We start from the raw sequence: 26,266 nt of genomic DNA, 5'->3' as shown, positions 1-26,266 counted from the left end.
TAATGGTTAAAAAAAAAATTATATTGAAATATGAAATGATAAAAAAAAAAAAATGAAATGATACTCTCAATATGAAACTAAAACCGCCAGTAGGTGGCGGCAAGTCACTGTCTTATGAATGAGTCATTCAGTCACTCATGCAACCAATTCATTCAAACAGCTGATTCATTCAGGAATGAAGTAAGTGAGACTCTTTATGAATGGGGTCACTGAATCATTGGCTCACTGGATTCATTAAAAAACAGATTCATTCAGTAATGAAACACTGATGTGTCGCTCAGAGACGTACAACAATTCTGTGGCTTAGTTGGAACCCTTTTCATTGGCAAAATGGAGCAAAAACAGACAAAAAATGTACCAGTATTAACTTCTTGTTTATTTAACTTATGTTTAAAATCAATATCAAATTTGCAATCGTGCAGATGTTCTGGAAAAAACAGCACTCTTGCTCGTGTGATATTGCTAAAATATATCATATGATATAGATATACTGTAGATATATATGATAAGACAAAAACCCATACAGCGGCTTTTTTTGCTTTAATATCTTAAATTTTAGGGGCATATAACTGCGTTCTAATAGGCTTCATCATGAATCAGTCGTTGCCCTGCATCATGTTCGTCACTAAGCAACTGCATGCAATGTAAGATAATATACAGGTCAGGGTGCGTTAAATGTGTTAATCATTTTAACAAGTTATTTTTTCAACAATTAATTGCACCAATTTAATGTGCAAGATTGACAGCCCTAACTAATATACATATGTATACAGCATCACAGCACGTCTTACTGCCATCTTCTTCCAGTCTAAAGGAATATGTATGGTTAATGCTGATTGGCTAACACAGTTGTCCACAAGAAGCTCCTTTCACCAATAAGAAATCTTTCGCTCATTTCTCCAACCTGCAGGTATCCCTCTCTCCATTCGGGGTATTCCAGAAAGCAGGTTACGCGACTTTGGTAAGTTTACCCAAAGTAAGCGAATAACCTCAACTTTTGGTTACAAAACCTGAGGTAACTTTGAGGCTATGTAAGTAGCAATAGCAACTCGTTTTCCGAACATAACCTGCTCCGGAGCAGTTAATGTTCCAGGGTTAGTTTACTTCAGAGGTATTGAGCGCAAGCGCATTCCCTATTGAAGAGGCTCCAGTAATAGACTCCATGATATTATATTACATAGTTAAGATGCTTGATTTTTATTGATGCGTGAGTGTTCGTTCTTCATTTTGCTCTAAATATTATATAGAAAGTAAATGGTTAAACTTTTAAGTTTAAAAGTTACAAGTTTTAAGTATTATTTTATTCAACAAGGCACTCCATGTCATGACATCTAAAGCTAATGTATATATCAATCAAATAGGACCAATCAATCATTCTAGCCATACTTGACTCTCGTGATATTATCTGAAATCATAAATTTGTCATTTTAAATTGGTCAACTGCATATGTTCCACTGATTAATGCTGACAGTTGTAGGGCTAGTTGCAGGTTTTGTTAATCATCAGGGGTTTCTTTACCTCTGGTGCCAGATACTCTGGCGTCCCACAGAAGGTCTTCATGGTAGCAGCATCGGTGATTCCTTCCTTACAGAGGCCAAAGTCTGTAATTTTGATGTGACCATCTTTATCAAGCATTAAGTTCTCCAGCTGGGCAAAAAGAAGAGAGTGTAAATTTGTCGACTTTTTGAAACACCATAGTCAACACAAAACTTCAAGTTCTTTTCAAATCTGACTTTGAATTTATTGAATTCATTTCATTTATAGACTGCCTGTATTAATATGCAAAGGTCATTAAGTGTATTTCATTTTTCATTAAAACATCTTCATAATAATACAATGAACTCGTATGGCTTCTACAAGTATTGAACTCATGGGTGAAATAACATAAAAATCCTCGAAAAACTTGTAAAAGTTTTTAAAGTGTATTAGTTTCTTAATTCATGTTGTTAATGATGGCAAAAAAAGTTGACAACTACAAAAATGTATTTATTCCCAGGAAGTAGAAAGAAACTTCAAGCCACATTAATTTAACCTTTCAATTTTAATGGCTAAGCTGTTTGTCCAAGTTTCTTGGCACTTTCACAACTGGCTTGGTCCAAGGCTGCGAGCAAAACACTGTGTCATCATCCACAGCCGCCAGAGTTTAATGTTTCCAAAAACCAAAGAAAAAAAGCCCCAAACTCAAGAGCTTTTAATTACATTTTCCAAGTCCCATGACATACATTCGGATAAAGGCATCACTATTGAACAAAACCTTCTCTCTAAATATATGAATTCTTTCCCCTTTTTCTGTTTACCTTGAGATCCCGGTACACTATCTTGGCAGAGTGCAGGTAGTCGAGGGCGGAAACGATCTCGGCGCCGTAGAAGCGCGTGCGGTCCTCGGAGAACACCCGTTCTCTCGACAAATGGAAAAACAGCTGCAGGGTAAACAGCAGGGACAGGATTGCAATAATTACTGATTTATTGGAGGAAATTAACACAACACAAACTGCCTCACATCGCCATATTGAGATGATAGATGGCGAGGCCCTCGGAGGATGCCCAGCGAACCCAGACAGCAGCTGGCACATCATCCCCGGCTTTCCAGAGACAGGCCGGCGCGGCCTGTTAAATCAGCATTTTAATCAATACACCAATCTTGTTAAAGGCAGCGCTGTGTGCTCATGGGCTAACGCTCCATTAAAGTGGCAGGAACACCCCGTCCCCAGCAATTATCTCTGCCGTAGCTTTTATGGAGTGTCTTCCCTCTCCCCTCCCGAGTCAATGTCAAGGGTTCCAGTCAACTATCTGGCCCTCAGCACCACTTGAACCTGGCTTATAGAAATTACCCAGAAGCCCAATGAGGAGAGTCTGTCTATTAATTGCTGTGGGATGTTTGAATATGGCTGTCCGGGGAGAGCTAACGGCTCCGCTGATCAGCTGAAGGAGGGGGTAAGCGGGTGTTGTGCAGGGGACCGGGGTGGCCGAGGACAGGTGTGCCTTCATCAGAGCACTGGCAGCTGTGAATGTGGCGAGGCTGAAAGGGGAGAGACTGATGGGCTCCGCGCAGCATGTGGAGGTTAGGGGCTCTGGCTGGACCAGGCAGGGGGAGCAGGTGACATTGCAGACTGAGGGAATGAGAGCGAGATTGCTGCTTTTCTGATTAAACAGCACCTTTGGTGGTGGAATTTCATTTATCAAAACTCGAGTCCCTCTAGATGGAATCTTGCGCTCTGCCATATCAACAGAGCTACACTGTCAAACTTCTACCAAGTACATCCTGAGCAACTACAAGCTAGAGGTTTTTTAATTTTACTGATATTCACACTTTTATACATGTAATTGATTGTTCAAAAATCAGGTCTACAGATAAATAGTACCATTTGGTAAGTCTCCAGAGAAAAGAACCCAACAACAGCATTACACCACTATGATCAACAGCAAACAACTGTGTTCACAGGTAAAAGCACTGTCCTTTGTTCGCATAATTACTCAACTTTCATTCACAAGTAAGAAACGTGAAGAATTTTACACCTAGTCTAAAAATAATAAGCAAAATAATAAGGAATAAATTACAACTACTACAAATACTACTACTACTACTACTAATAATAATAATAATAATAAAACATTCTAACCATTTAAATCATAAAAAAACTTTGCATAAAATAATAGAATAAAAATATTGCTGCTTTTGATAAAATATTAATTTTGTTTTTATCCATTAAAGTTGAAAAAATGTGCATAAAACAATAATAATAATAAATTATTAATTTCAAACCATTTAGATTGCAAAACAACTTTGCATAAAATAATGGAATAAATAATAATAATAATTTGTTGAAATTACTGCATATTTATTTTAAGTTTTAAACCATTTAGATTTCAAACCAAATGTGCATAAATACAACATTAATAACAATAATAATAATAGTAACAATATTGTGTAAAATAAATACATAAATAAAACAAACATTGGTTCAGAATCAGCATATTGGTTATTCCTAAAATATAATTGTTATCGGTTGTTAATAATATTGGTTGATAATTTGATATTACCCAAAGGATGAGAGAAAGTCTCTTCTAACTGTGGATGCATCACAAGATATGATCATGCACTTCTCTCTTGCACTTAACTTTTCTCTGATAACAGATGAACATTTTTAGCTCACCACAGCCAAACAGAAAGCAGATATTAGTGACAGCATTACTACAGAAATACATCGTCTGCCAAGTGCCAACACAGACGATAAGACAGACATACAAAAAAAACAAATGCAGACAAACACGTACCTCTCCTCCATTGACATACTCCATCACGAAGCATAGGCGGTCTTTTGTTTGGAACGAGTACTTCAAAGACTGAAACAGCAGGTGAATACACCATTAGAAGAAAAACAAAAGGCAAAAATCTCACAAAACTACAACAAACGCAACGTGAGAGATGCTCATCAAAATGTATGCAGTGAGAGAAGTGTTTGTCTCGAGAGAAAATGAAAGGAGCGTTTTGAAAAGCTTTGCTCTTTCTCGTAGGCCTTGATGCTAACTTTGAGGGAAGGTGAAGTTTACGAGGGAACACCAGCTTGAGTGACAGTAGTAAATTGTTTTTGCTAAACCTGCTGTGTATGTTGCGTGGCATACAACAGCATCTGGAGTGTCAGAAAATTACCTCTCACTGGCGACTTCTCAACAGATGCACAGCTACATTTACTGTAGGCCGTTAATTTATTACAGTTTATTCTCTACATTATAATGAGGCTCTAGGGAAAAGGCAATCATATATACAAAAGCATTGTGAAGCTTTAAGGTCTCTGTAAATCCACTCTGAATGATAGTTCATTACAAAACGTGCACTCACGGTTAAAAAAGGATGTCTCGTGTTTTTTAGTACTCTGCTTTCTGTGAGCGTGTGGGCCACTTCATCCTACGGGAAGAAAAAGAAGGTGTTTGTAAAATAAACTGTGTTTGCTTACAGTACATGATGTACACAGTGAAGACATTATTTTGAGTTCTGGATATAATGAGATTGTATTACAAATCATGGGATTAAAAGTACACTTTTATAACTGTTAAAAATGTCATTAACCTAACTCACACAACACAAAATGCCTGAATGAAAAACATGAAACATTTTCAAATGAAATTCATTCACAAAATGTCCCTGATGAATCTTACCTTTGCTATAATAACCTCTTTCTTTAAAATTTTCATTGCATAATATTTCCCGCTGGCCTTCTCCCTTACGAGAATGACTTTTCCAAAAGTGCCTTTTCCCAATAATTTTAAGTAGTCAAAGTCATTCATTGTCTGGAAAAAAAAAGAAGAAAAAGCAATAATTGTCAGGCATACTGAAATGCAATACATGTAATTATGGTCTACATTTCTATGTTGTTAATGTAACTCAATGAGAACACGTCCACATCTCTAAATCTGCTGTGGGGATGTAATCCTGCTGCTCAGAGACTCCACTGCCACCAACACACTGACGTGTTTGTACATTAGCTTGTTGTTTAAAAATGATGAAACTCCCAGAAATACACTGCCATAAAACACATTATTGAGAGAGAGTAACAAAATTTTGTGCAACCGAGTCGTAAGGTCTGTTTCATACCGGATATCCTGAATCTCCTGGATTCAGGATATACTGGAAACTTGGTTTCATTTCCTTTTATGTCGCTTTTATACAGATCAAGTTTGAAGTGCATTTTCAACATTTGCTGCTTGGTTCATTGTTTGATATGTGACATAAAAGGCTCAGCACACAAACTACATTCACACAGAAACAAGCCTTAATTTTTGCCGGTTTCTGCCTTTCAGCTTCCCAATGTCTCAGGTTAATGATGTCCCCAGAAAACATCAAAATCTGTATTTGAATCTGTACCTTGCGTTTGTGGTGGCTGATAGACGTGTCCATCTCCTCCTCTCCCAAGTTGTCAATCTGTGAGGTGGGACTACACTGGATACGTTCCTCTTCCTGTCTTTGGAGTTTTTCTGCCACCATCTGGATCGCCTCTGCCCACTCATCCCTTTGGAAGCACACACACAGCCCATGTTTCTTAAGTGTTTAAAAAAACACTGCTTCATACTTCAAGAAAACTCTCGAGACACACTAAACAAACAAGTAGTACAGTTAAAAATGTAAACTGAAACGTAAACTTGACTTTTTTACTTTGTTGAAGACATTAGGCCAGACCATCTGAGTAAATCACAAGGCCGTTCTCACTAGCTGACAGTATAATCAAATTTGAGTGGGGTAGCCGCCCCTCTCTGCGAACGAGTGTCTCCCTCCATTGAGTTTTCATTTGTCGTGCAGCACAACATCTGTTGTGAAGAATCAGTGGTGCATTCATGTTTTTGAGCATGTGTTAGTTTAATAATGATGGATTCATTTGAGCGAAGCAAGCGGTTTCTCACTGTTTCACAGCACTGGACTGAACCAGAGTACGGATGTGTGGTCTACTCTGTACTGCAGTACCACAAATTTACAGCAGTATATAATAATATTGTAATTTAGTACATTTTTGTGCTTGGTTTGAACAACAATGTGCCACTATTCAGCACATTTTGGCAATCCGCCGAGCTGGAAAAACAGCTTGACCCAGTTTAAGTTGGTTATCTGGTTTTTCACCCTGCCTAGTCTAGTTCTGCTGGTCTATTTGGAGGAGTTTAGAGGCACTTCTCAGTTACAAGAGTGGCCTTTTGTAGGAAACACTGATATATGCACATACACTACTGTTTAAAAAAAAAAAAATTAATACTTTTTATATCAAAAGTGACAGCAAAGGCTTGTTACAAAACATTTAAATAAAGTTCTTATAAACCTATTGAATTCGGGGGAAAAACTGCAACTGTTTTCAACATTAATAATAATAATAAGAAGAAATGTTTCTTGAGCACCAAATCAGCATTATAGAATAAATAATGGAGTCTTACCAACCCCAAACTTTTGATCAGTAGTGTTATCCAAAGTGAACTGATGAACATTATATATTTTTTTTTTCTTAAAAAGAAACTGAATGTTTTAACAAAAAATAAAAGTATGATACACATATAGGTATTATTACATACATAATATAGAACATGCAAATTATAGTATATTATGTTTTTATTTACACAGAATTGTTGAATCTATTAACAGCAACAGTTTCATTTAATCAATAGGCCAATTTTTTTTTATTCGTTGCTTGAGGTAATGATTTAGCTAGCTCTAAATCAACATGCACCAATGCTAGATTTTTCTATATATCCTAATCATTTGTTAACAAACATGTATTCATTACTTCAATGAGCTCATTGTTTCTGCCTTAAATGAATACATTGTTTAAATTAGTACATTATAAACTAACTGTGTGATTTGTATATCTGAAAGACATAACTTGGACATAGTCACCTATGATAACAGATCACTCTAAATTGTACATGCAGTTAAAGCTGTTTGAAATGATATGTATTGTGAAAAGCGCTATACAAATAAATGTGAACTGAATACAGCGGTACCAGAGGCTGGTATTGTACCAAAGCAAAAATATTGGTATTGATCTAATCCTACAGGGCAGAGTCTGAAAACTTCCGCTCTTGTGCATTCCCACTGGTTAGTGGGAAACCCTCAAAATGAATAAGGGATTGAAATATTCATTACCAACATAATGTATGGATTTCCACTTATATTCTGCCATTTTTTTAAATGGAAGCTGAATGTTACATTCCAGTCGTGGTGCATTTGAAAGCCCAAGGCAAATTCAAGATCCTTTGGGTTAACACAGTAACATATACGAAGGGCCCCGCGCACCCTTTCAAGGTCGTGTGGATAAATGGGTGTGGAGTGGTTTGGTGTATAATGAGCGTTTTTTGCTAATGAGAGATAAAGGCTTTGAATACAGTCTGGCGTTATGCCAGCTGCCGCCACATCTCTCCTCCTCACATGTAGGCCTGCAGTTTCTGGGCCTCTGCCAGTACGCTGTGTCCCACTCCTGTTCGGAGCTGTGTGTGTGTGTGGGGTAAACAAAGTGTGCATTGGACTGCAATGCCCTGTGATAGATAGACAAGTTAGGAGTGCAAGAATAAATTGCTCAGTGTCTGTTCATATCTTTTGCGTGAGCCCTCCTAAAGGTTGTTGTGTAGTTTTTTTGCACTTCAAATGAAAAAAAAAAAAGCATATTAGTCAGCCACCTGAATAAAAGAAACTAAAAGTGGACTGGACTGTCAGCCTAAGGTCACTGATCAACATCGCAAAACATTGTGGTGTTCCGCTCCACTGACCTGCATCTCGCATTGTCCTGATTCAGGATCTGCTGTCAGATGAGATGATGTCAGGATATATGTCAGTGTCATTATTCTAACGTTATTTTTTAAACTTGTAAGGGCCGGTTCACAGAGAACGCGTTTTTTTGCAGTCAAAATTAAGAGCATCCAACATCGTAGTTACGTTGTCAATTTCCAAAATTCCCAAAAGTACCAATAGATTACATAAGGGGTACATCATGTGTTAGCTGGGAAGGACTTGCATGCAGGTATGATTTTCATTTTATTCATCAGGACCAGTGTCCATATGTTTTTAACAGTTCATGTGTATTTACCATGGAAACTGTAGTTTCTGTAACCCAATATACCACCAATTCTATATTTTTTGATAACTGTGGTGGCTCAACTTACTAACTAGTTTAGGACTGCTATTTAATAGCCTTTCCCTATAATACTGTTTATTCATCAGTGTTAGTGAAATTCACTATATATATATATACACACACACAAATTTATGTGTATGTTAAGTGGGACTGTTAACCATTTTTGATAAATCAATTTGCTTGGTTCAAATTTCTAAAAATGTGGGTTGTGGCTCAATGACCAAAGAAAAATGTGGTTCCCATGGCAAAATCAGATGAAAACCACTGATTTAAGGATTGATGACAATGATTATTTGGAGAGAATTAATACACATTATAAACACACTGAACTAAATGAATGTATTTGGACACAGTCATAACCTCTAAATTGAAGCTGTTAATAGTTGTGTTTTCTACATTAGAGACCGCTCTCACCTTTCTTCCGGCGTGTCCACATGGAAGGTCCTCTCTATGACTGTAGTCCATTGTAGACATCTAATAATAAAAGTGTTCGGCTTTGGTCGTTCAGTTTTCATCAGCTGGCATTCTGGGATGACAGACCAAAAAAGAAACTGTAGCCACTTTATATTTCATGTATACAATACAATACAAAAAAACATACACACTAAATAAATATAGACTTAAAACACAGGCAGGGAGAAAGCTGACCTGAATTCTAAACTCGGCCCATTTCCTAACACTCCGGCTGCGAATGTTTGCCATTGTCAGAGTGCTTTATTTGATAAACAGAGGGGAAGCAGCGAGTCCAATGTAAAACAAATGGCCATTAGCAGAGAGGAGGCAGCGGGTGGGAGATTACAACGGTGAGATGAATGAGCAAGAGTTACATTTTCTGGAATGCCGCGCACCATTTCATATACAGCGCTTAGCTCTGCCACATCAGCCACTGCTCAGTCAGAGGGAAATAATGCACTTCTCGGATACTTTATGAAAGAAGCAGGGAATAGAGGTGACGTCCAGACTGGGCTCATCATTGCTGCAGATTTTGGGGGTAATGCCCAGACGACAGGTGAAACGCAACAGCGGCCTGGGCTGCCAGTCCCATAATGAGGGCCCTCAGCTGGCCAATTTCAGCCACCTCTGAATGACATCAGGGCCTAAATTTAGACTGGAAGGTTAATGACGACATCGCTAAGGTCACGAAGCCACGCACTGTACAGAACATCTACCTGGGCAGCAGAGGGAAAATTGAGTCCCACGCTGAGTGCAGAAAAACAAGGTCACGGCAGCCAGAATGTGACACCTCAGGAGGAGAGGAGGCAGATCTGACAGTATTGTTTGCTTTGCCACATTAGATCACAGATGACGAATACTGCTTCAAGTAAGAGTCGCTACGGAGAGCTAGCATGCCAATTAAACAGCCCAGAATCTGCGATTTCTACTGCTCGCACCATGCAACATCTCTTAAAGGTTTCTCAAGTCCAGAATAAAGTTGAGAGGGTGAACAACCCACAAAAACATCAGGAGACAAAATATGGCAGTCAGCCCCATAGCTGTTAGCGAGAACTGGCTTGAGGTTTTTGAAGTGAATTCAGGGTTAAGAACAATTGAAAGTTTCCAAAAAAACTTTTAAAATCTAGTTTAAACGTGTGTCAAATTCTTAGAAATGTACTCTTTGTATTTAAGTTCGTTTTCAAAAACGTTTATACCATTTTTAACACAAGTCTTACATTTCCTTTACACTTGAATATAGATAGTGTACACTACTGTTCAAAAGTTTGGGGTCTGGAAGATTTGTAAAAGTTTTTGAAAGAAAACCTTTATGCTCACCAAGGCTGGATTTATTTGATCAAAAATACAGTAAAACCAGTAATACTGTGAAAAACTATTACAATTTAAATAAAAAAAATTTTTTTTTAGATATTTTAAAATGTAATTTATTCCTGTGATCATTCTATCATTCTAATGTGCTCATTTGATGCTCAAAAACATTAATTATTATCAATCTTGAAAACAGTTGTGTACCATTTTTTTTCCAGGATTCTTTAATGAATAGAAAGTTATATTTCATTTATTTTAAATATAATGTTTTGTAACATTATAAAATGTCTTTACTGTAACTTTGATCACTTTAATGCATCCTTGCTGAATAAAAGTATTGATTTGCTGCTCAAAAAAAACTTTTATTATTATTATCAATGTTGAAAACAGTTATGTATCATTTTCTTCAGGATTCTTTGATGAATATAAAGTTCAAAAGAACAGCATTTATCTGAAAATGAACTTTCTATTCATCAAAGAATCCTGTTTTTTTTTATAATAATAACGAATGTTTTTGAGCATTAAGCAAATTAGCATATTAGAATGATTACTGAAGGATCATGTGACACTGAAGACTGGAGTAATGATGCTGAAAATTCAGTTTTGCAACAGGAATAAATTACATTCAAATAGAAAACAGTTATTTTAAATTGTAATAATATTTCACAATATTACTGTTTTTCTTTTGTTTTGTTTTTTGATTTTTTACAGAAAGTAACAAAAAATGTCATGTAATTAATCTTTTAATGTTTATGTAGAAGTAAAAATGTCCTGTTCTTCCTTCAAAAAATCCACCTGTACTCATAGGGTCGTGTTTACAAATTGGTGGATTTCACTGTGCAAAGCAATTTGTCATATGCTGCAATCATTGTTAAAAAAGACAAATTGGTCAATATGGAGTGTGGTGTACTAGGGAGCAGATGCATGGCTGGTCAGGCTGTGTACAGGACTCGATGAGAGCGGGCCGGAGGAAGGCAGTCTGGTGGCAGCTCATTGCACAGGGGGTGAGAGCGATGCCATTTCAGAGAGTGCATTAGGCTATCAGCCTCCCAGCACCACCTGGCCTCCCAGCTTTCTGCAACAGATGTGGCAATCCTCTCCCACTGCCAACAGGCCCAGGCCGGATGTATGGCCACCTCTCGCTCCTCCAGCCTTTAGATTAAAACCTGGCTGGGCCTTTTGACGGATGGAGGGTTTGGGAGCCGCTCGTAGCACGTGTCCAGAAACCAGCGCTGAAAGCTGGAAATCCACAACGTAGGGCGCTTGAGTTCGAGTTGTGTTTCAGAGAAAATAAGTCACTTCTTTTGATGCTTTTTCTCCACTGCCCTGAAAAAATTATTTTAAAAACTCAAACTTAAGAAGAATGAGGTGAAACGGAACTGTGAATGACTGCAAAGCATTATGTCTCGTATTAATCACATTTTTGCACATCCTCAAGGATCCAACATTAGAAACAAGCTGAAGTTTATTTTCACTGGAGTCCCTGATCATTTCAGATCTGCCTTAACAGTTTGAGTGGTTTCTGCACTTGTTTTGTGAGCCTTCTGAAATGTACAACAGGCTTTGCCTCATAACAAAGGTCATTTTACATGGTAAAAATTTAAGGGGACAGTAGCAAAAAAACAGCCTGTTTCATTCAGATTTTCAGAGAGAATTCAAAATTAGGACTAACACTATAATTTGACTTCATGAAAAATAAAATGAGAATTTACCCCAACCATAGACCATTCAAAGATACATTACTGTGAATCTGAATTTTTAGGCTGTCACATTAGTATATGGATTTAATTTTAAATGCAATACAGATAAATGAATCCACTCTTCTGCTAATTCATGGAGATTTACCTCTCTGTTGCCTCCCAAAAGATAAGGAAAGAACAAAATCTTACTTGTTTTGCTTTGAAGGCATCACTTACTTGCAACAGAGAAGTTATTGAGAGGGTAGGGAAGATCTGCATCCTGTGGCTTCTCCTTGTATCCAATAAAGGACCCATCGGTTTTTAGCAGGAAGTAGCGAGGTCTCCAATTCTTAATATATTCACCTGGGGGGAAAAATAAATGTACATTTAAATGCAAAGAGTAAAACACATGACCTCAAACTACTTATGCAAATACACGCACACTAAAAACTCAACCTCACATTCATACTTTCTTTTCTTTACATAGAATTGGAGAGAAAAAAAAAGACCCATTAAAAATAAAAATTAAAAAATACCTCATTGTTTTGGGTAGTGGCAAACTACATGCATTAATATCACAAGATTAACACCCCAAACACACAGAATGATCATGCTTAGACGGCGCTTGAATTGACTTAATTTTGACTTTGGATTTGACTAATCACAGGATTAAAATGTTAACATGTTTACCACTGCTAGTCCAGCTGTCAGCTACTGCATTATCTGCCTAAATCCGAGGGCAGGTGTAAGAACAGCCCAAACTAAGGCCAGTGGCACCAGGTCGGCTTACAGTAAAACGTGAGCGGAAATGCACTATGCAGGGGGTCAGAGAATCCTCACAAGGGGCAGCAGAGACACCTTTAACCTTTCTATGCTAAAGCCGCAAAAAACAACATCTGCTGAGCAGCTGGTCATGCCATATTATCATGCAAAACTTCTGGTGCAACAGCCTGTGCTATCTAATAATAAACAGCAGGATTACAAGGGTGTCAGCATCACCACGCAGGGGGCAAAGCCGCACGCACACACGGTCCAATAACAGGCTTCAAGAGTGATAATGCACATAACATCTGCCTGCTGAGTGATGCATGCTGGATGCTGGAACCAAACAGACTTGTTCATTTGCAATTTCGTGCATTTAACAATGGAAAGTTCATGTTCAATTGATATTTTCTGAAAAGCAATATTTGTGGGATAGAAATAAATTTAATTTCGTCTGTTATGTGTTATAATCGCACCATGAGGTAAACACAAAAGGAAAACATTTTTTTTATTTCTATGGTCCACTTTAGATATTCTACTAACTATAACTAACTTTGCAACTACACGTCAAGTAACTCTCATCAGAGTATTAGTAGACTGTTAGGTGTTAGGGTTAGTAGAATACAGTAAGTTAACACGTAGTTGCAAAGTCACTTATAGTCAGTAGAATGTCTGTTGGGGGACCATCAAAATAAAGTGACCGCTAGTTAACATGTAGTTGTAAAGTTACTTTACATGAGCTAGTAAAATGTCTAAAGTGGACCACTGAAATAAAAGTGTTACAGTAAATTTATGTATAACATACAGTGCATTTATACCAAAAAAAGTCATAATTTTCCACCATATTCCAAGCATTACAGTAGTTGAGCAAAGTTAAAGTTGTTCACAGAAAAAGAGAGTACGGTAAATTATGATTTATGAAATGTTCCTTTAGTCATTATTTAGAAACAGAAGTTTAGTCAACAAAAACACATCCTACTTTTGTTATTATTTAAGCCATAAAGCTATGCAATCCTCCGACAAAAAAATATGCTGAATCTAACCTCAGGACTCTGTTTAAATCTGTTCTTGCTGATAGTATTTATTAAAATCGACAATCTGGTATTCGTTCAAGCGCAGACACAGGAGAATCCGCAGACATGTACTTTCAGATTCTGAACTCCTGGTAATTATCCACGATCTTCTCTAAGTGACACATGAGCCTCGTGACAGCTCTGATCACTTTTTTCAGCAGAAGAGAAAATAAACAACATGTTCTATTTGTAACATCCACTTAAAGCATAATGACACCAGCTTCTCCTAATTAACACATCAGAGAAAAACACCTGCTCATGTTAATTTGAGGAGACGGAGGTCTTTGCCGGTATGCCTCAACGAGGAAGAGAAATCGCTGGGTAGGAGGGAACAGCTGAACAGAGGCATCCGCCTTCCAATCAAGAGGTACAAATGAAGAAGGGAAAAGGGATGAAGGATAAAAGCGGGCTGTGATGGTCATCAGAGTGATCCTACATACATTTATCACTGACCATATTATTTTCTCTACAGACAAAACTTTAGTAAGAGGGCTTGTTAATTTTTCAAAGATTTCCCTTAATATTTATCAATTAGAAAGGCAAGCTGTGTGGTACTCATACTGGAAACGTAGGTTCGAATCCAGCCTGTGTCATGATTCCATTTCCCCCCTTTTAATTTTAAATAATATAACCCAATGTAATGCAATATAAAATATAATAATATTAAAAAAATTATAGAATAGAATTTTTTAAATACTACAATATATAAAATACAAAAAAAACAAAAAAACTTTCATCTTCTCTAAACTGTCACACACAACATTCATTTATACCTATTATTGGTGGATCAGTTATGATCAGTTACAAACGCAAAGCAAAGAGATTAATCAACATTCTGATTCTGGATCAGCCATGGTGTCTTGTTAACCAGCGTAGAGTAGAATCAGTGTGCCGCTGACAGAGCCAGGGGTTGAACAGAAGGGGCTGCGTGACTAAAAGCAAATGTCGCTCGAACCCAGCCAGTGCTGTTTCATCAAGCCATTTTTACTGGCTTCTCAATCGTGAAATTTGTTTCTTTAGATCCAAAACAGTAGGCGGACAGTTGGTCTGGCAGGCGCTGGTGATGCTTCTACCCTCAAGTTTCCAGAGCGTTCGGTCAAAGTGAACAGTCCTATTGCTTACCATTATTACCAAGCACCAGGGTCTTGAACACCTCAGACATTCAGATAAGTGGTTGACCGCTTCGGTTGACTGTTCAATGAATGCGCTTGGTTAGAGCGTAAGAAACTGCATAACGATACACTTTCTCTGACTGAAAAGCTTGCAGGTAATACCTGAGCGATCGCTGGCAAATATGCAACAGGACATCCAAAGTCCCTCCCGCCCCATTCCAATTAAGTTCTGAATCCAAACAGCTCCAATTGAACAATTAAAATATCATACTGGGTGCCATTCAATTACAAGCCCAGATTAATTGTTCATTTGTCTGTGGTCTGTGACAGCCTGATGGCTGTGGGACGGAGAATTGGACGGGCCACTTTCGAGACAGACGCGATCCTGAGCAAACTTCCCCCCAAAACATCCGAGCCACTCCTGAGACTTCCCGAAGGCTCGCTGCCTCTGCCACGCTCGTTCCGACGTGATGGAGCTTCAGCAGGACAGGAGGAAAAAACAAACCCACGGAACACAAAAAAACAAGGCCATTTGTTAATCAGCCCAAACAAGGATTTAATTTAATGCTTTGGCGGGAACTGCTCTACTTTGCAGATGGCTTAAAGATGGGCATGTGATGGGTGCCCTGGGACCAGCGGGCTGTCGCGTTCCAGCACACGCCGGGCACTCCAAGCGGCACCAGCTCGCCTGGGCACGAGCGCCCACAGCCGCTACAGCGCAGCCTGGGCCCCGGCACGTGGTCCGAGACGTGGGCAGCATTAGGTGGTGCAGTACGGATGGAGAATGCGCGGGAGGGAGAGCTGGCCGCTTGTGGAGATTGGTGTGTTTTGTTCACCATGTACCGCAGCAGCTTGCCGGAGGAGAGCGGCTGGAGTCACTTTGTCAGTTTGGCAGAGACGGACGCAGCATGGACACACTCACACTCTGACTCATTCACACACACACACACACACACACACACACACACACACACACACACACACACACACACACAGCAAACAGTTTCTCTGAGAAACTATTGTCAGAAGTATTGCTTCTTAGTCTGACCCATGTTCTGATGGTTAGCACAGCAGCACTTTATTGCTGCAGATGTTCATTCATTAACTGTGATATGACTATGATGAATTCAGTGAGCATTTTGGTAAACAGATGATTCAAGTATGGCCACTTTCACCCCTGTGGACTTTCAAGAAATAAACTCCAATAAAACAGTTTTATGATTATTATTTGTCCACAAACAATTTCCAGCTGTAGACAAACACATCACAGGAGAACATGAACATTTCCTCGGTTTACTATGTTGGACAATAAAAATATAAAACTTAAGTGTTATTTAGCTTGATTTTTCTTTATTGAATTAATAGATCTTACATATCATATTAAGCATGGTCTTTGTTTCCTTGGTACACGGACTATTAAATGGCAAAAACGAAGTGGCGAAATTTATGTCATAATTTGCGTTAAAAAAACAACGTTCCAAATGGATTATGATCATTTCACTCGTTAAGATTCAAATCATTTAAAAAATATATAAAATTATAAAATGATATAATTCTTTTATAATGGAATTGATTATAATAAAAAATGAACACATCAAAATCAAGCCCTGTGACACCTGAATAGCCATCTTCTGTTTGGAATCAAATGTAAACTGCACTTAGACTGGTCTCAGCATCAGTCTGAGGGTGAAAAAGAACAGTAATAAACAGAATAAAGCGACAGACTTTACAGAGACCAATCTCGATAATGTCAGTGACTTTTAAATGACTCAACCTTTCCTTTATGTAACTGTACTTGGTCAAACGTGACCAACCCCAAGACAGACTTAGACATGCTAATCAGCTCCACTGGAAGGCGATGCAGCTGTGAACTTGTCAAATGCAATTTCGGGGCTTAGCCAAGGTGGGCAGGAGTGGAGTAAAAGTGACAATACTTAGCTAAGCTCTGGGGATTTGCTGTATTTTCGCCTGAATTGCCGACAAAGACTTAAACACTGATCCCCTTACAGAGACGAAGGTCATATCACCTGTTAAGACTGCCAGACACAACAAGACAGATTGGCATCTGATTCACCACCGTCACACCGACCAAGAAAAAACGTAAACTACCCCGAAGTGACACCAAAGTCCCTTAAAGACATGATGGATAAGATGGTGAGGCCACAACCCTGAATATTTTCAAGGAATATACTGACTTGACATACCATTTCACTTCTTGCTTAGAGTTGCATGCTCTTCTTGTCAATGTAAGGTAGTGTAAATGCAAAAAAAATAAAAATAACGGACTGGACTACATGTAGTACTTTACCATGGCATAAGATTTTGAAAAACAACAAAATGAGGCTTAAAATAACACGGATAATATAAATAAAATATATTGCTGTGGACTGCAGGTCCGTTATGGGCTTATGTTCAATGAGATGAAAAATAAAAAATAAAAATTATTTGACTTTTAAAGACAATTACACTACTGTTTAAATGTGTGGGATCAGTAGATTGTTTTGTTTTTTTAAAGAAATTAAAGACCCCCCTTTGGTTAAAATTATAATATGCTTTGAGACAAACCATGTGCAAATTCATCAGTCAACAGCATTGCTGAGAATTTTCTCTCAGTATACGCAAACCAAAAACAGTCTCAAAAACGCGGTTTGAAATCACCCTTGTTCTCTACATCACAAATATGTTGTAACCAATCACGTCAACGTGCGGGCAGGATTTAGCATATCATTAACTATGCTGCGAAGCAGGGGAGTCTCAAGAGAAGCCAGGTTACCCCGGTATATTTTTCTGTTGATGTGAAAAATCAGGTACATTTAACAATATAGCGGATAAATGATGTATATGATGTATATTATGTTATGATGAACTATATGCCTTTCTCCACTGACGTTCTAAGTAGTTCAATGCGTTTCTAAGGACACAGAGAAGGCAGCGGTCTGACTCTGAGATGGCGAACGGAACATGGTTTGTGTAACATTAGCAACACTTTTGCCGCTTTTCCACTGCCTGGTACGACTCGGCACGGCTCGTCTCGGCACGGCTTGTCTCGCTTTACTTTGCCTCGGTTTGCTTTTCCACTGCAATTTAGAAATAGTACCAGGTACTAGGTACTGTACACAGTGGAAAACCCCCCAAAAGTGAGCCGTACCGCTGTTTGATAGCGTAGTAACACCAAAAGCTAATCAGATCAATTACCGTTATGTGTCCGACTTAGAGAGCGATACAAAAAACGCATTACCATTCTGATACATCGACTTGTATAATTCGCTCTTCCACTTAACCTTCTGAATCAGTTTCTGGTTCAAACATGTATGGCTGAATTAAACCAGTATTTCCACTTGCCATTGTGTAGCGTTTACAACAAGTTGACTGAGTGGATCAGGTATTGTGAGCGCGTGTGATTAAGTGGAGGCGGAGACTAATTTGCATATTCATGGCTCCGTGTATAATAAATGAAGCAAGGGTGTAGTTATTTCAATTTGCGAATTCAAGCCATTTTAAAGCGTGAAGAAATTATTTTCACAGGGGGGAAAAAACATTTAAATATATAATTTTGGTGATCAAAGATGAGTTTTAAGGGATAACATTATTGATTACAGGAGTTTTATTCAGCAAGGATGCATTACATTTATCAAAAGTGACAGTACAGACATTCATATTGTTACAAAAGATTTATATTCCAAATAAATGCTGTTCTTTAGAACTTTCTATTCATCAAAGGATCCTGAAACAAAATGTGTCATGGTTTTCACAAAAATATGAAGGAGCACAACTGTTTTCAACGTTCTAGCTGAAAGAAGCTGGGTTTTCAGCAAGTAATGATTATTATTCTATAATCAATATGTAGCATATGTAATTAATTCAATGAAATGTTTCAATAAAAGCAATGTTTCAGTATGGCTTCCAGCGCAGGCATTAGTGTACGTGTGTCCTCTGTGTGTCCTCAGGGAGGGCATCAGGGTGAGCCAGTGGCACTGCAGCCGTGGACTCGACACGAGGCTCTCAGACAACTTAGATGCAATCCAGGGCTGGCTCAAGCCAATCCACTTAACCTGAATTAGTGTCATTAGACCGCAGCAGGAAGGAGTGTCTGTGTGGATGTGTACATGGAATAACCCTGACAAACCCCTGCTGCATGATACTATTAAGAGCATGTGTGTAACAGAGACTTTATGTACGGCTGTGAACACCAGGGGTTTAGGGTCTGATGAAATAAGGAGGTTGAGAGTTTGAGTGTAATAAATGACTCGATGGATCCTATACATCACATTTACCATGGAGACCAGCAACTGTTCAACATCTGTACTTAAACTACATGTTCATTTGAAGTCTAAAAATCAATTCCCATTCAGTTTCCATCTACCAAATTATTTTACAAATGTAATAAATTTGTATTATTATTATTATTATCATCATCATTTAATAATAATACGTTTTTAAAATATTATTGTGGAGATTTAGCAGAATATATTTAGCAGAATACACTTTTTTACAATCATAATAATTTGGAAATATGAATGTAACGTTTTTTTTTAATTCAGCATAATACACATTTCCTTTTTATTTTATATTTATATTTAAGTTTTTAAATATTTATTCGGGGGGGGGGAGGGGTTCAACATATTATTTTTATTATTATTATAGAAATGTAATGATTTATTAAATATTGGTGTCTTATTATATTGCTATTGCTACCATTTAATAAAAGCTTTGAGTCCTAAGAACACTCATTACCAATTAAATTAACTTCTGGTCTGGCTTTCATAAGCTGAGATCCCACTGTAAACAAACTTTTCAAAACTCTGTTCTGTTTGTTTGAGTAACATGTCAACTTGAGGCTCAACAGTGCCAGACGAAGGTCAGGCTAGAAGGAGCGATAGGTGTGTTTCGGAAATCAAACATTTTTAATCTATGCTGTTTTCTCCTCAAATGACTGAATTCACCTTTTTAGTTACTACACATAATGCAAAACAGAGACGGGGATGAAACGGCATGTACCGCAGCCAAACTTCCTCAAGGCCGTTTAGTCTGTTTAAGTGAGTACAGATGCCTTCCGCAGAGACTCTTGCTTGATGGAGGCATCAGACAATGGGCGGCAACAGGGCAGAGGGATGTCAGGCCGGCTGGAGGGGGGGATGAGGGAGGGAGACAAGGGTGCCCAGGGACAGGAGGCTCCCATGAGGCCTGCACAGATTTCAGTCCGCCAGCTGCACACAGCTTGCCCTCCTGGTGCTCCTCCAGCCCCCCAGCTGGTGCAGAGAGCTGCCGCACTGGGCCCGTACAGAGAGGCCATCCCGCCAACACACACGTGCACATCGCACACACACTCCAATGTGTAACTGGATAGTTTAAGCATCAGCAATCTATATGTGACAGCACTGCAAATACGTGATGCTGTCTCAAAGGTTTAACTCCCTGTCTATTAAACAGACTGACTACAGAGTGTTTGCATTCACACTACACTGAATCTGCAAAATTATCTTTACTGAAAACTGCTTGTCGTTATTTAATGCACTGTAAGATATATACAAAATAATTGTAGATACATTGGATTACCATGTATATATAATAATTTATGATATTTTTCTATATCAAAATAATGTAACTCCATTAATCAAATAAATTAATACAAATTACAATACATAAAAATGTAAATAATACATCAAATCAGTTTCTGAAAAGAAAGAAAACAAATATTTAATTAAAAGGAAACTTTCTTGACACATCATAGTAGATATCTGGCCATACACTGAAGTAAAGTAAACTCTGTTAACAACTTCAGCCACTAGATGGCACTGAATTACAGATACAGATAGTCTGACGGTTCAGCATGAGTATGAGAAACTGAGTTACACCCTGTGTGCAGTGTGTGTATGAGAGAGAGAGAGAGAGAGAGAGAGAGAGAGAGAGAGAGAGAGAGAGAGAGAGAGAGAGAGGCTGAAGTAGTCATTCAACTAACAAACAAACACACAGAGGCAAATCATTACGCGTTGCATTCTCAGTATATGAACAGAATCTGCTGAACAGCAGAAAATGAACATGAGAAGCTAATAACATTCTCAAATATTAAAAGTGGGTAGTTTTGCACTACAAAGAGAACTGTAATTCTAAAAGAAAGTTTCAAACACTCTCCCATCATCTATTGCTTGGACAAACAGACACCTCCCAAATACCGTTCATCGAGATGAAGCCAGACCACTCAAACAGACTGTAATTCTGATTTCTGCCACTAGTGCCGCAAAAACTACACCCTTCAACCATGATGACAAACTTAAAATAAAGTATATTTTTGATAATTACAAAAGATTTCAATTTTAAATTAATGCTGTTCTTTCTATTCATCAAAAAAATCTGATTAAAAAATTTATCAAGGTTTCCACAAAAAATATTAAGCAGCACAACTGTTTAAGATTGATAATACTACTACTAATAATAATACATGTTATTTGAGCAGCAAATCAGCATATTAGAATGATTTCTGAAGGATCATGTGACACTGAATTCTGGAGTAATGATGCTGAAAATTCAGCTTTGCCATCACAGTAAAAAATTACATTTTTAAATATATTCAAATTGAAACAGTTACTTTAAATTGTAACAAAATGTAACAATATTACTGTTTTCTGTATTTTTGATCAAACAAAATGCAGCCTTAATGAGCATAAGAGACTTTTCAAAAACATAAAAAAATTCATACTGAGCCTAATGTTTTAAACAGTGTTATGTAGGAATATTCACCAAATCACAATGTCAAGGATAATGGTATCGTGTCAGTGTCAGTACTGAGATGAATCGCATGTACCTGCCCTTCACCTCTGATTGTATTTCTACATAAAACACGGCTAATTAATGAGATTATTGGAGGAACTGGCAGCAACTTTGATCGGTTAATCAAATATCAGCAATTGAGCCCAATCAGGCCATCCGTTTTGCAATCTAATTTGCCTGTTGTTCACGTTAAATGGGCTGCAGAATTTGCTGCGTTATGTGCAGTCCTGCAGTCATGCTCAGCGGCTGCAGTCCTGTTAAAAGCACAGGAAAGGTCAACTGAATTTAATATAATGGGAGACACAAGCATACCTTTGCATGTCATAAAGCAAATACACATATACAAAGTTCATCATAGCACATTAAGAGTTATAATTGAACTTAATGCACATTTCATGCCAATTAGACACAGTTCATAATGCGTGAGTGAATGTAAACGTAGCAGGTCACACCAAACAGAGTTTGCTGTGAAAAGCCTGACCCATGAATCATTTAGAATAAAAGACGAGCGCAACAATGAAGAACTTCCCAACAGTTGCCGTAGCAGCCAGAGGTCAGGGAACGATCTTTAGTGAAAGGCGTGTCCCACAGGAGCAGGCTGGTTTATTTTACACTGTGCCATTGTGAGGGGCCGCACTGACAATACGTCTGTCCGTGTGTGTGTGTGTGTGTGTATGTGTGTGTGCGCGCTATGGATTACAGGACTCTCCAGCGAGAGTAGCACTGCTCTCTGTCAACCCTTTGAAGCTGAGACAAGATCAAAGGCATGAGGAGCTTTTTTGTCTATTTTACTGGTCCCATTTTAATGGTTGATTCCATTCATGAACCGGCCCACGCCGAATATCAACAAGTTTCCTAACCCCCCCAACACACACACACACACACACACACACACGTCATGATGGGACTGTTATCATAGCCATAATTAATTCATAGAGTCAGGACGGTCTCGCAGGGTGACTTACACATGTTACCGTAGCCTCTGGAGCATGCATAATACATACAGGCTCCAAACATCTGAAACTCAGGGAGCATTTGAAATGTAGTCCGTATTCAAAACACACAGTCAACATTGCCAGCATCATAAATCAAAACTGTGAGCTTTGTCCTTATGGGCTGAACTACAACAAGGCTGATAATAAAGTATGGGTTAAATATAAGTTAATTTCTATCGACTGTGGCATGCTGTCAGTTACCACAGAAAATAAGAGTTTCTCAGTAAAGAACTCTACTAAATGGGTTGACAGTTTTGCCTTAGAAGTCTAAGGGGCAACAAACAATAACTAAATGAAAATTGAAATATTCTGAGAGAAAGTGATTTCCAGCGTTAAACTGCTCTTTGTTGGATGATATCTACTTACACTACCGTTTTAAGCTCAATAAAGGCTGCAGTAAAAACAGTAATATTGTGAAATATTATTACAGTTTAAAATAACTGTTTTCTGTTTCAATATATTTTCAAATGTAATTTATTCCTGTGATGGCAAAGCTGAGTTTTCAGCATCATTACTCCAGTCTTCATTGTCACGTGATCCTTCAGAAATCATTCTAATGTACTGATCTCATCCCAACAGTTGTGCCGCTTTATATTTTGTGGAAACCATTTTTTATTTCAGGACTCAGCGATGAATAAAAAGTTCAAAAGAACAGCGTGTATTTGAAATTAAATCTTTTGTAATATTATTTAATGCATACTTGCCCACCAAAAAATTCTTTAACGAAATTCTTACTAACCCCAAACTTTGAACGACGGTGATGTGTATTTAAAGCAAATGGAGGTGACTTCATTAGAAGGGTCTCAATCAGAGGACTACAAAGGGCCCTAACGCAGGGGCCACACACAAACAGACAGGAACAACAGCTCAGGTCTTAGAAGGCTGCAGCAGCGACTCGCACCATCAGGACAGCGGTGAACAGGTGCAAAGGCTCCCCGGTCCCGGCCTCTGAATGGCTATTACAGGCGAGTGGTGGGGTTGCTGCTATTATTTATTCAGCAGCGCATCCACCAGAGCAGGCCACTGTGCGGAGAGACAGCTGGCAATGGGGGGACAATACAAGAACCCCTCTGCCCTTTTGTCTGACCAGCCCCTGTCTCAGCCTCTGCTCCCACACTTACGTACAAACACACACACATCTTTGTGAAGCATCCCCGATCCTCTATTCTTCCAGAACCCAACATCACCACCCATCTCCCTCAGAGAGACACACCACAGCTGAAGTAAACAACTATAGCCAATGTAATTCTGCCTGTACTCGGCCGTCCCACCCTCACCCCCCTCAACCCACCAGACGTTACCACACACACAACGCCAAAAACATCCCAACACTTCAGATTAAGACGACCACAACCACCAGCTTTCATTCAGAGTGGACCCATTGAGATGCTCAATGGAGGCTGGACAGATATGACACTTGAGTTCACAAACTGCTGTTTTACTCAGAGCTGCTGTTCTTGATGTGTTTGACTTTCCTTCAGTTGGAAGTGCTGAATGGAACCCTGTTAATAAAGTACATCATACTGGCAACTATAGACAGATGAATCATCGGCTAATATTTAATGATTTGGAGATTATAAGTGATAACTGTCCCCACTTGGGCGTTAAGAAAACAATCAATCAACCAAACAATAAATAATAATAAAAAACAAATGTGACCATTTTCCAAAAAATGACCCAAATGTCAAAATCATGTGGTCTTACAATAAGATACAAATATTTTCCTTAATCTTGAATACATGAGATGTTTGTCTTTATTGTCATCATTATCTTAATAAAGTTTTCAAAAATATTTTAATGTAATGTTTAATAAATATATTTTTTAATTATAATAATATAATTCATAAATATCATGATTTTTTGGGGGAGTCACACCACATCACATTTTACAACATTAACTAAGTTTACTTTTTCAAAAAAAAAAATCAGAGATTTATTGACCTTGACAGACTGCAATAACTCATAGGGTCTGCAGGGGTCCTTTGTATGGTATCATTTCCTATTGTATTTCCATGTTTCTGCTAGTTGGCTGCATCACATGACTTTGTTAGACATTTATATAAACTCTTGAGAAAAGCATTTCATTTACATTTATTGAACAGGGTGAAAACATTCAATATTGCTTTTATTGGTCTCTAAAATGTCACTGAAATGGTAATATGAAATACAATGATTTGCACAATTGTAGCTGCAAAAAAAAAATCATTTTGGTGTAGACTGCAACGTCAATGCCTTTCACTTAATTGCAGCTGGCAAGCTGGTCGACTAGAGTCAGTAAAATCAGCAGAACTGAATAAAGTGCTCACTGCTCAATGCTGTCAAAACAATCCTGTTTTAGCACACAAACAATTATGAACAATGCCACAAAAATAAAATACATGTTTAACCATTCAGCTGGCTGGCACATAATGACAATGGAAAGTTACAGATGCTTCTTTTTAAGTTCCTTCTGTCTGCTGTAGTGGGTATTAAGGAGGAAATTGAATGTGCAGACAAACTCAATAAAGAAAAAAAAACCCTGAGTCATCAATTACGACTACTGTGATCAATCTTACGGCCGTTGATAAATAAATTATTTAAAGCCTGGAGCTGCTGGCGTGTCTTTGTCTGACCTTTATAAGCACAGCTTGGGAAGAACACCCAAGCGTGTGACCCCTCGCCTAAGCCTAAACTCACGTTCTGAAGAAAAGTGTGTATGCGCATCTGTGTGTGGGGTAAGCTGTGCCACTTCAGATGTATTATAGGCAAAGAGAAATGAGTTGGAAGTAAAACTATTACTCATAATTATATTTCAGAATATCTGCTATCAACTGAAATTAGACAAATCTATAATTAAATATGACTTCCTAAAAAACAATTGGCCAGTGACTTAATAGAGGTACTGTCAGATGTGTAAATCATGGAGGAATATTTGTATGATCCACATTTCAAATAAAATATGAAAACAGCATTTCATAAAACAGTCAGAAAAAGTTGAATATGTGATATACGAATGCTGTTCAACAATTTCCAACAAGTTCTAATAGTAATATTTGCAGTAATATTATTAGTATCCATTATTAATAATTATAGTAATCAGCAATAGTATCTTTTTCCATTTAGAACTTTTAGTTGAGCCACTGGCACAGCTTACCCCAAAGCATAATAGACTTGACCCACAAGTCAGCGAACGTTTTGGGAAAATGCTTCATTTAAAATTCTTTAACACACAGAAAAATAAAACAATACAACAAAAAAAAAAAAAAAAATTTTTTGTTAATTATTTAATTATTTTAAATTACTAAATTTATTTTTAAAATCCATGTGTAGACTTTAGCCATAATAAAATAAATACACAAAACTAATATTAAACAAATAAACAAACTAAATTAATTTAATTATTTTTCACTTGCCATGTAGAAAATTTACATAAAAAAATTTTTTTTCTTATGTGCATCTTCTCAATTACAGATAGCTGGATATGATATGGATATGATATGACACAACTGGGTTTTTCAAGAAAACCTACTG

General features: G+C 37.9%; 1 protein-coding gene across 3 annotated transcripts in view; it reads right to left on the bottom strand.

Annotated features, from left to right (window-relative positions):
- akt3a (v-akt murine thymoma viral oncogene homolog 3a) overlaps positions 1-26,266 on the bottom strand; it is an 89,183-nt gene that overhangs the window by 13,852 nt on the left and 49,065 nt on the right. For all 3 annotated transcript variants that reach the window (XR_014201373.1, XM_082153125.1, XM_082153126.1), the window contains 8 exons: positions 12,284-12,409; positions 9,021-9,132; positions 5,864-6,008; positions 5,158-5,289; positions 4,841-4,906; positions 4,276-4,344; positions 2,298-2,420; positions 1,519-1,647 (listed from right to left, as the gene is read on the bottom strand). Coding sequence is in view for 2 of the 3 variants with exons in the window: in XM_082153125.1 (XP_082009251.1) it covers positions 1,519-1,647; positions 2,298-2,420; positions 4,276-4,344; positions 4,841-4,906; positions 5,158-5,289; positions 5,864-6,008; positions 9,021-9,132; positions 12,284-12,409 (902 nt within the window). In the remaining variant the exon portion in view is untranslated. The remainder of the gene's footprint in view (positions 1-1,518; positions 1,648-2,297; positions 2,421-4,275; positions 4,345-4,840; positions 4,907-5,157; positions 5,290-5,863; positions 6,009-9,020; positions 9,133-12,283; positions 12,410-26,266) is intronic.

The sequence above is a fragment of the Leuciscus leuciscus genome, assembly GCF_965113295.1.
Source record: "Leuciscus leuciscus genome assembly, chromosome: 22".
Taxonomy (NCBI): Eukaryota; Metazoa; Chordata; class Actinopteri; order Cypriniformes; family Leuciscidae; genus Leuciscus; species Leuciscus leuciscus.
The sequence above is the reverse complement of the archived record's forward strand: the minus strand, read 5'-3'. Positions and strand labels throughout refer to the sequence as shown.